This window comes from Buceros rhinoceros, unplaced genomic scaffold (assembly GCF_000710305.1).
Source record: "Buceros rhinoceros silvestris isolate BGI_N320 unplaced genomic scaffold, ASM71030v1 scaffold33458, whole genome shotgun sequence".
Lineage (NCBI taxonomy): Eukaryota > Metazoa > Chordata > Aves > Bucerotiformes > Bucerotidae > Buceros > Buceros rhinoceros.
Window position 1 is genome coordinate 20,194 of NW_010425971.1, and position 14,986 is coordinate 35,179.

Consider the following 14,986-nt stretch of genomic DNA (forward strand, 5'->3'; position numbering starts at 1 on the left):
CACTTGAGCAGTTGTTTAATCTTCATGTGTTTTAGCAAAACACACTGTGGAGTGAATCCCTTTTTAAGCAGGGAAGTGCCTTTACATTCCCGTACTTTTTATAGGAAACCCGGGCAGCACGCTACACGCATCTTCAGATGTACATAAATAACTCCTTGGACTGGCAAGAAAAAGGAAAGGATTTTTTTGTGTTACAAAAAGTCTGTACTTCAGTTGGATAAATCTCTATTTAGGCCCAGAAGTCAGGGGTCTGCAGTGTCAGAAGTCAGGGGTCTGCAGTGTCAGAAGTCAGGGTCTGAGTAACTGCCAGTGCTCAACAAGCGTTGTGAGGTCAGTTGTTGATGCACATGACTAATGATCTCACTTTTGGTTTCTGCGCTCAAGAGGCTGCCTCTTTTGTAAGGACAGACCATGTACGTGAGACAAATACTTCGGGTGTCCTGTCAGGCTGGGATTGTAGGAGGAGTTACCTCACCAGCTGATTTGGTGCTTCCTTTCCCCCTCTGTTGGGTTTCTCCTCTACTCACAACCCGTTGTATTAATGTACTTGCCAGTTGGAGTGATGCTTCTGCCAATCCTCACACTTGCACAACAGAGCCGTCTGTCTGCGGCAGAAGTGCAAAGTGGATGGTTGAAGGCATGATTAGCATAAAACTCCTCCTGATCATGGAGCAATTTACCAAACTTTGTGGAGAGCTGAGAGCACCCAGCACGTAGAACTCTTTCCTGGTACAGTGTTTCTCAGATCTCTCAGCACTGTGACTTTGAGGCTCAACCTTCATTTTTGACATCACCTTTCTTCACCATCTCAGTAACGGCTCTGTTCAGATTTGTAGGACTGTAGCAGTTCTTTGGGGCAGTGAAGGAATTCAGTTAACAGCTTTCATCAGTTGAGGGGTCTTCCTGGCTGCTGTAGAAACTTCCACCAGCGGTTTCATATGATGCCCTCATGACTAAGTTCAGGCTTGTCCCAGTTAGGCCATATAAATTGTAAAGTGAGGAAGATTTGTGGCCTAGGCTTCTGCTTCGCTGACTTCCGTAACACTCTGCTTTTTGGTCAGAGTGGAGTATTCACTCTACTGTATCTGCCAGGATGAATTTGAGCTCTCTTTTAAGACTCCCCATAGATGGTACCAGGAGTTGTCCAGTGCTTGAGTATAGATGAGTTAGAAGCCCCTTTCCCCAGACTCCTCTAGCACATTCTTTTGCTGACTGCTGAATCAGGCTACGCTATCGCCTCTCACATACAGAAATACAGATTTAGTTGCTTAATATTGGCCTTCAGTGTGGAAGCTGGTGGTGCTATATATGCAAGCGATTGTCAGATCTGGGATTTGACTGTTTCATGCAGGAATCTTTGTGCTGAAATAACATGGGGGAGTGTTTTTTTCCACATTATTTATTTCTTTGTTAAAATAAATAAGCTGTGGCTAACTGGTAGTGCATGAGTAGTTATTTAGTGCATTACTGAACTTTGTTTTCACACGCGATTGCAATTCTAGATACTCTCCAGCATGTGAAAGACAGCAAACACATTGTTGTGTATCATAAGGGCCGATACTTCAAAGTGTGGTTGTACCATGATGGCAGACTGTTGAAACCCCGAGAAATTGAACAGCAGATGCAAAGAATTCTTGATGATGATTCAGAGCCGCAGCCTGGAGAAGAGAAACTGGCAGCTCTTACTGCAGGAGATAGGTACGGTGGTTGTTACTTCTGCAGGGACACCCCTGTATACAGATGACTTTCCTTAGCTGGAGAAGGTTGGTTTGGTTGCGGTTGTCGTAGGAGTGGTAACTGGAAGCTTTACAGCATTACACATATCAAACTACTGGAGTCTTCTATATGCTCTGGGGTTTGGCATTTTAAAGAATGTCTTAAAAATCAAGATAGGAATGTGAATTCAGTAACTGTTACTCCAGGTTTATGGCTTGTGCCTGCGAGATAAAGCAGTTTGTACTCGGTTGGTTCTAGGTGCAAGATCACTGAATTCGATTAAACTGTGACAACTTAGTTCAATCTGTCTGGTTGCTTCTGGACAAGGCAGAGAGAGAGCTGTGGATTTTAATACACTTTCTTACGAGGAGTCCTTCCTTCTTCTCACCTTCTGCTTTAAAGCAAACCGAAAATCTTTTTGATTGGGAGAACCACATAAGCTTATAAACAAACATACAGAAATTACATCATTTGGGACTTCTTTAGCTTCAGATCTGTTTCGGGCATTTACTGTGGAACTTCTTATTGACAGCTCTCCAAACTCAGATTTAGGTGACACAACAGTGAATATTAATACCAGCTTATTGTTTCCATCGTTAATAATATTCTTGCTATAACAGATCTTTTGTTCAGTTACAAACATTGATGAGCTTGCTGTACGTATTGTAGGCTACAGAAATGTTGAATTTCTGAGGGTTAAGCTTTGCACACGTGTGATGATATGTTGAATTGGTTCGTGGGATTACACTGTATGTGTATTTTCAGAACATTTCACAGTTTATGTGCAGTGAAAGTAGTTGCTTCAAATTTGGTGAAAGTAAGAAGATTGTTTTATCACCTTTAAGATCACTGTAAGACACTGACACATCCATGTAACCTGGCTGTAAACCATATTGTTTTTGCAGAGTACCATGGGCTAAAGCTCGACAAGCTTATTTTAGCCGTGGAAAGAACAAACAGTCTTTAGATGCAGTTGAAAAAGCAGCATTTTTTGTGACATTGGATGACACCGAGCAAGGGTACAGGAAGGAAGATCCAGTGAGGTCACTGGATGCATATGCAAAATCCTTAATACATGGCAGATGTTATGACAGGTACAGTATTGACTCTGTGGAAAACACCTTCTCTTTTTTAGAATTTCACTCATTCACATGGCTAATACATACGAATTAGCGACTTACGGGATGATAAATTTCACAGAATCACAGAATGGCTTTGGTTGGAAGGGACTTCGAAGATCGTCTAGTCCTACCTCCTTTCTGTGCTCAGGGACATCCTTCACTACATCAGGTTGCTCAAAGGCCTGTCCAACCTAACCCTGAACACTTCCAATGATGGGACATCCACGACTTCTTTGGGAAACCGCTTCCAGGGTCTCACCACCCACATCATAAAAAAAGAAAAACAAACAAAAAAACCCCAAAAAAACAGATTTCTCCCTTACGGTGAATCTAAATCTACCTTCTTTCAGCTTATAACTTGCCCCTTGGCCTGTCACTACAGGCCGTGGTAAAATCTCAGTTTTTCTCGTAAGCCCTCTTTATATATTGCAAGGCCACAAGAAGGCGTCCCAGAGCCATCTCTTCTCCAGACTGAACAACCCCAGTTCTCAGCTTTTCTCCATGGAGAGCTGTGCCAGCCCTCTGACCATTTTCAAGGCCCTCCTCTGGACCCGCTCCCAAAGGTCCATGTCTGCCTGGTACTGGGGACCCAAGAGCTGAACACAGTCCTCTGGGTGGGGTCTTATGAGAGTGGAGTAGAGGGGGAGAATCGCTTCCCCTTGACCTGCCAGCCACGCTGCTTCGTGTGGAGCCAAGGACACGGTTGGATTTCTGGGCCATGAGCATGCATTGCTGCCTCACATCCAATTTTTTCATCCACCGGTATCCCCAAGTCCTCCTCCACAGGGCTGCTCTCAATCCATTCATCCCCCGGCCTGTATTTGTGCTTGGGATGCCCCAACCCGGGTGCAGGACCTTGCGCTTGGCCTTCATGAACTTCATGAGATTCATACGGTTGAACTTCGTGAGGTTCAAATTTATGTCTATTTATTTAAAAAAACTATTATTTAAGAAAAAAGCCATGAACTAGTTTGCAAGAGGTGAAGTTACAGTATCAAAGTGCTTTTGAAATGTACCAAACCATAAGGAAATGTTAATTTCTTTCGTAGGTGGTTTGATAAAACATTCACTCTTATAGTATTCAAAAATGGCAAAATGGGTCTGAATGCAGAGCACTCGTGGGCCGATGCGCCGATTGTCGGGCACCTGTGGGAGGTAGGTGTTCAATACAGAACATTAATGTGATACGGTCTGTGCAGCAGCCCCTGAACATCAGCAGTTCCTTCCAGCCCCTTGCGTTCATGTTGCTGAAGAGTGAGTGTGGGCCAGTGGCTACAGTGACTGCAGAATTAAAAAAACAAGCGGTGCTTAAAAGCAAAGATTGCTGCCCTTTTATTTAAAGGTCTTTATTGAATTTTAATGGGCATAGATGTCTCTCTGGAAAAGTGATACAGCTCCCCGTATGACTTGTTTGTAATATTCTGAGTCAGTAGATTGCTGCCTCTTTGCCATGGCACTGGATTTCCTGTACGGTCCTGCTTCTGAGCTTTCTTGTGCTATAAAAATCCCACACTTACTTCTAAAATTTAAAGAAAAGGTGCAGAGTTTAACCGTTCCTCTAGGCCATTGCTTGATGAGCTGCACATGGGTAAGCTGTTGATAACCCTCAATTACTCAGAACTATTTCATAAACATTAGCTAATTCTGATTCCATTTTGTATTTCTGCAAATGGGTCTCAGGTCTGACTGGTGCCCAGGGAATTCCCTGATTTTATTATGTGAGAATATCCATGTGTGTAAGGACAAAAAATCCTTTTTGCATTCTCTAAGCAGGGAATAAAAAAGGCCAAAGTGATTTGAGATTGGCTTTGCGCAGCAGTTCAGACCCGCTCGATGGAAGAGAGTTACTTTGGCTCAATGAGTCCTGTTCTGTGAATTGTGTTACGCACTTTAGTTCTTGTCTGTGTGCTTACTGTTAGTGGGTTTATTTTCTGCTAAGAATTAAGATGACTCAAATAAACTAAGTAGGATTTAATTTCCGAAGAAGTTACCTCTGTTGTTAGCTCTTTGTAGATTAACTATTTTTAGAATAGAAAGGATTAAGCTTTATTTCATAGTTGGCATGTTCTGACCGCTAAGTGAGAAAATTAAATTAAAAGATTAGAAATGCATATATAGAACATGCAAAAGGGTTTTGTCAAGCTTTTTCTTTCCATATTGAGCAGATTCAAATCTACTGATAATCTTTGGTTTTTTTTTTTAACATCAAGAGTGTTGTTTGAAAACTTAGAAGACAATCTCTGTTGTTCAAGCTGTATTGTTTATCTTGGAAACGTTCTACTTCCCCACTCGAGCTCTAGTGTACACATAAAATAAACTGCAGTTTTGAGTGGGATGAAGATCTTAAAAACTATTAAAGTCTTGGAGGGATGTGCACTTACTCTGAAATAAACTGGTTTTCGATGAACGGGTTTTGACAGATAACAAACTTGCAGGAATCCTCTAGAATCTAAATTGAACAAAGGTTGTGAAATCTAAGACTCTAAGACTGACAATTCTTTTACTGCTGGGAAGTTTGAGATTTTTATTTTAAACCTTTTGCCTAATTCAGTAGCATTTAACAAGATGCACCGGTGTAATTGAAGAGGGGCTTGCGCCTGCCTGGTGCTTGCACCGGCCTGGTGTTCTTCCCACGCTGAACACGAGTGAAAATGCCTTCAGTAAGAGGTGAAAGACAGGGCTTCACTCATGGCTGTTTGCAGTGTTTGAAAGGGTTTGTGCTTCCCTCTGCACTGGAAATGGGTAGCGCTGGTTTCCCCGGGGAATGCGGGTTTCGCAGCAGTGTGGAATGTATGGCGTTTCTGAAGAAGTATCGTTCTTTGCAGAATGTGATGGCCACGGAGTATCTTGAACTGGGCTATTCAGAAGACGGGCATTGCAAGGGAGACACCAACCCAAATATTCCCATTCCTACCAAACTACAGTGGGAAATTCCCGGAGAAGTGAGTACAGCACAGCAAGGGGTTTGAGGAAGAAGCTCCTCTTTTCCTGAGAAGTCAAATCATTTAAGAAATTACCAATGACCCTATAAGTCAGCTTTAGATCTTTGAGTCCTGTGAGATGTGTACTTATGTGTGGACATTGCTTAGTTTACTTTAAAAAGGTGTCAGGGGGTTTTAACATCGCTCTGAAAATCCTGGCCAGGAAATGCCAACTTTTTACTGGAAACTTTCTTCATTGGCAACATGTCAAAACCAAGTGGCCAGCTATTTTAAATAGGTACTGTATTAAAATGAAGTTGCTGAGGTTTTGTTACTATTGTCACAATAAATGCTCTTTGTAATAGTTCCTTGAGATTAGCTGTCTGTCTTGTGCTCAAAATTCTGGAGACATGAGTTCAAGACGAACTACCACCACCTGTTTGGATTTTAATTTTTAATAAGAAGGTGATGGTTGGTGACATGCTGAGTTGAGCATTGGAAGCCACACAGCTATTGCCAGTCTGTGTCTGTGGTCATTCTTTTATGTTCTAGAGATCTGAATGGTCTTAATGCTCGTGGGTGGTTTATTTTTTAAAAGTGTAATTTTTGGACTCTACATGTTTATTGGCCTAAAATTTACTCTTTATTAGCATTTTTAATTTTAGATTTCTGGCAAAGATAGCTTTTCCTCTTTCTCCAAAGGGAGGTTATTTAGATAATGTTGTTCGTGGCACACATAAAGGTGGCATTTCTTGTGTGTCAATTAAAAATACTTGCACTTTTCCAGCAGTTCTCTCAAATGTAATTGAATGCAGGCATATACATATGTACATGGAGATATTTGTGTGTTTGTTTTTTTATTTCAGTGTCAGGAAGTGATTGAGAGGTCTCTGAGCACCGCCACAGCTCTGGCAGATGATGTGGACTTCTATTCATTTTTCTTTGATACTTTTGGGAAGGGACTGATAAAGAAAGCAAAAACCAGCCCTGATGCCTTCGTGCAGCTTGCCCTGCAGCTCGCTCACTATCGGGTAAGGAGAACCGGCTGTTTCTGGCTGACAGAGTGCTGTTAAATTGGGAATAGCATGTTTGTGATTAAAACACGTGACTGTCTAAAATACTTCAGAGTAGCCTTGCTCTGCTTGTGCAAGGTCATTAAAGATGCTCAATGGAAATTGGTACAGACAGTTTTACTACTGGAAGTGAATTGTCCAAAGCTGGCATGTTGACACTTGTGCCAAATCTTTCTCTCTGCTTAGTTGGTCTATGCTTAGGCATTTTGCATTTGAAAGAAGTAGGTGTGAAACCTCTAGTACCTGTGGCGATAATCTAAACAAACAAGGTTATGATCTAAACAATGTTCCATTTGCGGTCACCCTTAATCCAGTAGTCACGGACACTGCTGACAGGATTAACGGAAAGGCCTGTCTGTTCTGTTATTGCACCTTTTCTGTAATGTGCTCTTTGAAAACACTGGTACAGCGACATGCACATTTTTCACTTTGCCTTATAGTTGTCGCTGTCGAGATACTGTTCTAATTTTTTTTTAAATAATTCCAAATGGTTTTTCGAAGCAGCCAAATCTCCTGGCTGCCATCAGCACTTACAGTCTTTCTTACCATTGGTTAGGGTAGCTACCTGGCAAATAGCCTGACTACCCCCCCACCTCTCTTATTTTGAACATCCATCCTCTTAATCTAAAACCAAACAGACTTTCGCCATCCGTCCTGATGTGTAGTTTGGACAGGTAGAGCTGCTAATGTGTTAGATGAACTTCTAGCGTTTGGCAACTTTTAATGTGTAGATTGTGCTCATCTACAGGAAATACAAAGCCACACTTCCTGGATTTTGCAAGCCTTTTTCCGTTCTCCCGTTCTTGAAAATCCCCATGCTGACAGGCATCTCCAGGCTATTGAACTAAACTGGAAACACTTCTCAGGGTGTTACAGTTTTCTCTATTACTTACAGCTTTGTTAATTAGGAAGCCACTGAACTTTCAAACAGTTTTTTGATAGCCTTTAAATCAGCTTCTGTTATAAACTGGAGAAGACTGAATATAAAACACAGAGGGCAGTACTTGCTAGTTTGGTTGTTCTATTACTGTTTATTAAATCCTGCAACTAATTTTATTTTTGCCTTTACTATCTTGAGGTAGGACTGCTAATGATGGGCTATGAAAAACTCAACAATGCGTTTAATTTGTGGAGTGATTCGTATCTTATGTGTTTATCTTGAACTGTTAATTAAGAAAGAGGGGCTAAGTTTGGCTAAAACCTTTAAGCTTTATTTTTCTTTTTTCAAGGACATGGGAAAATTTTCTTTAACATATGAAGCCTCTATGACACGCTTGTTCAGAGAAGGCAGGACTGAAACTGTTCGTTCGTGTACTGTTGAATCCTGTAAATTTGTTCAAACCATGGAAGACCCAACTGAAAGTGTAAGTTCTTGGTGCTGTTGCCTTATACAAGCCATAAGGCACATGAGTTACCACTAAATATTCATGTAAGTTCCCAATCAGTTTTTAAACACTTAGAGGGATGCCTTTGGTTTTTAGGAAGTGCAGCACATGGTAATTGTCTGCCCTTTCTGTCAGTGTGGCAGAAATTCAAGACTGTGCCGAAAGAAGACAGCAGTACATTATCCAAACGTGCTGTTTCTTATAGTTCTTGAACTCCAAAAAACTGAGATGATGTATGAAATTTTTGTGACTTACAAAACTCAAACGTAGATTTGTAAAACAAGTAATCTCATGCCAGTTAGGCTTTTCTTTCTGGTAGGGAAGCAAGTGTTATTGTTATTGTACAGGAAATAAGTATTGCTCTTATGTATTGATTTCGGTGGCGCTTTAACCTTTCTCGTGGTGTTCTGATTAGCAAACAAAAGAAGCGTCTAGGGGAAACCTTGGTCAATACTGGATAAGAAGTTTGCTGTCAAAGTGGAAGAGTGGAGGATGGTTGTCTTGAGGGCTGTCCTTTACTCCACTGCTAGTCACAGCTTTCACAGACACAGTATAAAATAAATCATGACATTTGCAGTTGTGCCAAGCTGCAGGGGATTTCCTGTTCTTCAGTACCCATGAAAATTTTACCTGAAAAAGAGGACTTTTTAGAATAGGAATGTTCTCACGGGATTGCATCCAGGCCTGAGTAACAACTGCATGGATAGAAGTTCTAATGAAAAAGATGTAGGACTGTAATAAGTAGTAACTGAACTCTGACATCGCACGTCCAGCGCTGTGCTGGTGGCAACAGTGGAGCTCTCACCTGAGTTAACCTGGCCCTTTATTTTTAGTAGTCTCTTCTCTCTGCACTTTCTTCTAGTAGAGCATTAGCTGGGGCGGTGTGTTTTGCCACACACCTGAGGTATGGATGGATTGGAGAGCAAGAAGGATGATCAGAAACCTCTGCAGAGGAGATGTGAGGAGAGTTTGAACTTTATTATTCTTGCCAAGTCTAAAGAAGAAAGAACACTGTGGAAGAGGTAGAGAGCCAAGCTGTGCTCAAGGGGATAAAAAGGCTGATGCAGAGATGATGGGAACAATCTGCTCTCTGTCCCAAGAAGTAATGGACTTAAATTTCAGACAGAAACACATTAGGGAAACACTTTATGCTCGTAAGGATAATGAGTAAGGAGGGAAATAGAAGCCTGAAACAGATGAGTTGGGGAGGGGTTTTTTCACTTTGAAAATCTTTAAAAGGCAGTTACGTACTTGTCGGTCAGGAAAGAGTTTTAGCTGAGCGGGTCTTCAGGGCAGAGATGTCTGAGCAGATGAACAGCTGAGGTTCTTTCTAAACCCATGAGTCTATGAATAAATATTACTGCAAGAAAATAGGTGCACAGAGAAAGAGAAACTTTTTTCTCCCTCCTCTTTCTGGAAGTCCTATGTAGGTAAAATCCCCCTGGATTTCCCGATATGCCAAGCTGGGAGCTGTGACCAGACCAGTGCAAGTCTGGAAATCCAGCCATGGTACCAGGTCATGCGTAGCTGTATGACACAGCTACTGTACGACTACCCTGCGCAGAGAGGAATTTTGATTTAGTCCTTCAGTCAGAATTAACTTCTGTGACATCTCTGCAGTTCACAGCTGCATTTTTGAGAAAGGAGTAAACAAGCCCCATACATGGCACGATGTAGAGCAGACCATTCTGCTCTGTTTTGGTTTTTATGATTACTACAAACATGATCCTATTTCCGACTTGTTGATCAGCCACAGTGCAAAGGAACCCTGCCTTCAAAACGCAATGGCTTCTGCTTTTCTCTGAGTTTTTCCTTAGAGTGTTTTCTAAGCACTTGTATCCCCCATGGACTATCCACAAAGCTTGACGCCGGCACGGCAGTGGTGGACGTGCATGCCCTGACTACAGGTGATGGATTAGTTTCTCATGCTGGAGGCAGATAGGCTGCTCGCTGTGTCCCAAACAAGTGCTGTAAAATGCAGTGATACTGGAGATGAGAAGTGACAGGTTGCATTCCATGTGATAAAATCTTAACCCACTTAACTGATTTTTCTTCATCTTTTTTTCATTGTTAGAATGAAAATAAGCTGAAGTCGTTTCGGCTTGCTGCTGCCAAACATCAGCTCTTATATCGTCTCGCCATGACTGGTGCTGGCATTGACCGCCATCTGTTCTGCCTTTATGTTGTGTCCAAGTACCTTGCTGTAGATTCTCCTTTCCTTAAGGAAGTAAGTGACTTTTACTGGTAACTGTTAATTACAGTAAATAATCCTTCGGTTACGTAGTGGTTTGTGGAATCTGCTTACATCCTTGTGGAACTCTGGCTTTTCTAAGAAAAAAGGTAAGAGTTTAGCCAGCATTGTTTAATATCTGCTAGCAGATTACAAGTTAAATTTCATCTTGCTTTATGTCTACACTTAGACCTATAGTAACGCTTTCTGAGAGCCGAGTAGTATAATATATGTTATTAAGGATTGCAAGAAAGATATAGTCAGTATTACAAGAAAAAATACTGGCTGCTTCTGGGTTGCACATATTTTCAAGGCATCACAACAGAGGCTGTGTGTTTCCTCTCAAGAATGTTCTTTTGAAACTGAGAAAATCACTCTCTTTTAAGTTACTGTGAGTTAAAGGAGCTGTATAGTGCAATTTATTCTTTTTTAATGCACAACATTAATGTCATTGTTTATTACCATGACAAATGCTTTATTACTTCAACTAGATTGTAAGGTTGGTTTTCATAAAAGTAATTATATTGCACTTGTTCATGTTCTCCTGGTTCATAAAGACTGTGTTAATGCTTCCCTCCAGATTAAGCTATTCACGTTTGTCTGCTTGCCCTCCTAGATGTGCCTAATGGCTAAGTCAAGGCTAAACCAGCTTTTTACAGCTTCCACAAACTTTCCAGTTACGAGTGTATTGTTAGAGATTTTACAGGCTTCTGACATGGTGTAGTACCTTACTGGAATTGGAGTGTGGCCATTAATGCTCTTACTGTTTACCAAGACGTATTATGCAGAATTTACCAGCCTATAGACCCGAATAATCTGTTTTGAAATAGCTTCTGTTGAAAGAACTTCTGTTCTTTCTGAGCAGTTGACATCGGCCTCATGTGTTAACGGTTTGCAAATCAGGACAAGTTTAGCTGTTTCTTTTAACCTTCTTAATTGTACATTCCATACAAATGGGAACTGGAGTTATCCATAATATGGCCTCATTAGGTGCTTTCTAACTTCTCTTGACTAGTTTTGAGAAAGTTTGTATGTTCTTAAACAGTGCATTATAGTTGTTTGCATCTCTTTTGTATCTAATAAAAGGTTTTGTCGGAGCCTTGGAGGCTGTCAACGAGTCAGACACCACAGCAACACATTGACCTAAAGAAGAACCCTGAGATGTTATCCTGTGGTGGCGGATTTGGACCAGTACGTTTGCTAAATACAAACACCCCTTTAAAAACAGCCTGGCAATAAAAACAGTCTGGCTGCAGGAATTTCTAACCCTTTTTTCCTTTTGTTTTTGCTAATGCTACATTAACTGCTTCCTTCTTCCTATTTCTTCATTCCTTTAATTTTCTTCCTTCTGTTGTCTGTCTTTCCATGCTTACAATTCCCTTCATCGTTTCGTGCACCCTTACAAAAACTGTGCTTTGCTGAAGCAGCTGGAGCTTCAGTCCATCAGGCTGTCCATGTGTGTGGTGGGTGCGTAGCTTTTGGAGGGGGTTTTAATCATTCTGTAGCATAAGTCCTGCAGCACTAATGGAGAAGAGACTGTCAGGCTGCTTGGCAGCAGTGGCAGTAAAGAGCTGGGAGGTTGTGATCCTTGGAGGAGTTAGGAAAGAGGGGATGGAGGGGGGCAGCGGGGCAGTCTGAGTTCACTAGGCATACTTTAAATACAGCATCAGACTGAAACCTGGGACACTTCATGCTGCTACTGTTGAAATGGGGCCAGCGCTCTGCTTACGACGTGGGTGTACAGAATCACATCTTTGCTGTAGAGTGAGATGACTTTGCCTTTGGGCACGTTTTCACAGTACAAGGCTTGTATACTCGGTATTTATGTGCTGTATTTGCTTACATCTGCAAGTGATCCCGTGAGCCAGGATGTTTAGGTAAACAACTGAACTGTTTTACTCCTTTCTACTTAAGCACTGAAGCTGAACAGCTGCTTAGGGCCAGGCCTTGGTAGGAGAGGGTCTTTGAACAGGTATGCTATTTCAACACACCAAAGCTGGGGAAAATGACAGACTTATAGTCAGAAAATCTTAATTCTGTGCACCTCAGATGAGCCTGCAACTGTTTCCTTAAGTGGAGTCAGTCTTCAGAAGCGGTGCATTAAGTGTGGAAGCTTAATGTTTGCTAGAGGAGAAATTGCAACTGATTTTAAAACCTGCACAGTAAGAATTGTGTAATTGTGCGGGCAATAATTTAGGGATGGAAGGATAAAGAAAAGGTTTAGAACTTGTTTTTCCTCTTCTTTCTTCCCCTAGGTAGCTGATGATGGTTATGGTGTTTCTTACATTATCTTGGATGAAAACTCCATCCATTTTCATGTCTCCAGCAAAGTGTCTTGTTCTGAGACGGTAAGAGTCAGTCCTCTGCTATGGTTTAATAAATCTGTTCTGATACCTGCTTATAAAACCATTCTACACGTTGTTTAAAAAAATCTAATAGGGTTTGCAACATACAGTTGTAACGTGTTTTTCTTTCTCAACATATGCTGTTTTGTGGGGGGTTTTTTGTCTCCACTTCTATAAATTTAACAGCTTTCTGAACCAAGGAAACCATATTCCATTTCACTTATGCTTTCAAGCAAGAAGCAAGCACGGGGCCTCAGGGTTGTTCCCTGGAACCCATGTGAAGTGACTCGTCTCTATCCCATAAACAGTAAACCAGTAAACTGGTTTTAGTTATTACAGTTTTGCTTTGATTTGTCTCTGGCTGCAGTTGTAAAGCCAGAGTAAAATGTACGATCCTAATTCTTTGAATCTTCTTGGTTTAAATAATACCAAAATATGCTGGCCCAGAAAGTGTATTCTGTGCTCGAGAAACATTAATTGAAAAAATTAAAAATTATTAGACTAACACCCATTATTAGAATGTAGCAGGAGTCTGTATTAGAATGTCTGCTGTTGCAGAGACCTGCTCTTAGAGAGCTTCAATTCCTCCTTCCCCTTTAGATTTTTTTTTTTTTCTTAAATAAACATGTTGAGTTTGTTCAGGCTTACACAGCTGAACTGGGTTACCTCTTTTGTCCTTCATTTGTTGCAGAGATGTTGGTGCCTTGGGTTAATCATTAAAGATTGGGAAATGCAAATTTGTTTTGTTATAGTTCAGATTGTTCTTCAGACACCTGTTAGCTTGTACTTTAAATGTCCCCTGTATTTTTTACCTACTAGTCAAGTCAAAGGTCCACGCAGGGAAGGCAGCATTTCATGTGCGTGGCCTTGATGTTAGTTGGTCCTATAATGTAGCTAACAATTTCTATTTATAATCTTAATTTCTTCCTTGTACCATTCATCTGACACTTAAAATAAACAGAATAAGTTAATAGATGTTTACACTTAGATAATTGTGATTTTAATTTTTAATTCTTTATGTAATTTCTTAGTGGCAAATGGCTCGGGATTCCGATAGGAACTCAAATACAAAATTCTTTTCTGCTCTTTCAGTACTTCTGTGTCATTAGTCATACGCTTTCTGAACATTATGTTGTTCTCTGAAAATTAGCTCTTGCAAAATCTCATATAATAAAACAATACCGACACCAGCTGTTTTTTGAAGTAATGGAAAGCTACAGGTGCATCTGATTTCAGAAGGAGATGAGCTTGGTTCTGTCTGCAGGAAAGAGCATAAAGAACAACTCACTAGTCAGTAATGGCATAAACCTGGATTAATTTCTATAGCATTAAATTTTTGGTGATATAAATTGCCCGTGTTATGGTAAAACACGTGCCCTGTTCTGTAAGCTCCAAAATTACAAAATGCTAGAAGGTTCCTTCTTTTGCCTAAGAGGAAACTGTTGATTGACAGTACAAAGCTTTGGGGTTTTTTTTTTGTTTGTTTGTTTTTAAAGGATTCTCATCGGTTTGGACAAAACATCCAGAAAGCATTGGTTGACATCATGAATTTATTTAACTATCATAAAAACTGTACCAAGTGATTTGCATTGTTGCTGCCAAGCAGTCGCCTGTTGTTGGGATGAGAACTCTTCTGCACAGTGAACGGGAGCAAGGTTTGACAAACAGCAGCTGGTGAAGAAACTGAGATAACATCACCTTGATCACCCACACAAACCTTAGCAGTGTATCGAATGTCGTCTTTTTTTTTTTCTTCTTCTTTTCAGTAGTTTGGAAGAGTTTATTTCCACAAAGGATGACTTTTGAAATCTTGTCTGTTTCTAGGGATGAAGTATAGCCTCATTGCTTGAAGTCGTGTATAATTCTAACTCCTGCCGTTTTCTCTCAATTTGAATACACTTGCACTTTCTTTAATTAAAATAAGCCTACTTAGATTGCAGAGTCAAAGGGATAGAACACTGTCTGAAACTCAAATCCTGGAAAGAGTACGGTTTGCCATGTATTAATAGCAGAATGTTCTTCAGTGGATCTGCTGCTTTATGTCAGTGAATGGCAAAACACACGGCTGTTATCTTCACTGGTTTGGGGAGGATTTTTTACAAAGGCAATTTCTGTAAAACACACCAAAAAATCCCTGATGTAACCCACCATAACAGACCAAGCTGGAGAAATTTGGGGGGGTTTTGTTAAAAAAA

The 14,986-nt window shown here is 40.8% G+C and overlaps 1 protein-coding gene across 1 annotated transcript in view; it reads left to right on the forward strand.

Annotated features, from left to right (window-relative positions):
• The window catches only part of CPT1A (carnitine palmitoyltransferase 1A (liver)), a 33,071-nt gene extending 18,462 nt beyond the window's left edge, over positions 1–14,609 (forward strand). Inside the window, exons 10-19 of the mRNA XM_010141302.1 lie at positions 1,503–1,698; positions 2,622–2,810; positions 3,887–3,992; positions 5,663–5,779; positions 6,625–6,789; positions 8,061–8,195; positions 10,291–10,443; positions 11,533–11,637; positions 12,702–12,794; positions 14,288–14,609. Coding sequence (XP_010139604.1) covers positions 1,503–1,698; positions 2,622–2,810; positions 3,887–3,992; positions 5,663–5,779; positions 6,625–6,789; positions 8,061–8,195; positions 10,291–10,443; positions 11,533–11,637; positions 12,702–12,794; positions 14,288–14,374 — 1,346 coding nt within the window. The 3' untranslated portion in view covers positions 14,375–14,609. The remainder of the gene's footprint in view (positions 1–1,502; positions 1,699–2,621; positions 2,811–3,886; positions 3,993–5,662; positions 5,780–6,624; positions 6,790–8,060; positions 8,196–10,290; positions 10,444–11,532; positions 11,638–12,701; positions 12,795–14,287) is intronic.
• Positions 14,610–14,986: the final 377 nt, after the last annotated feature.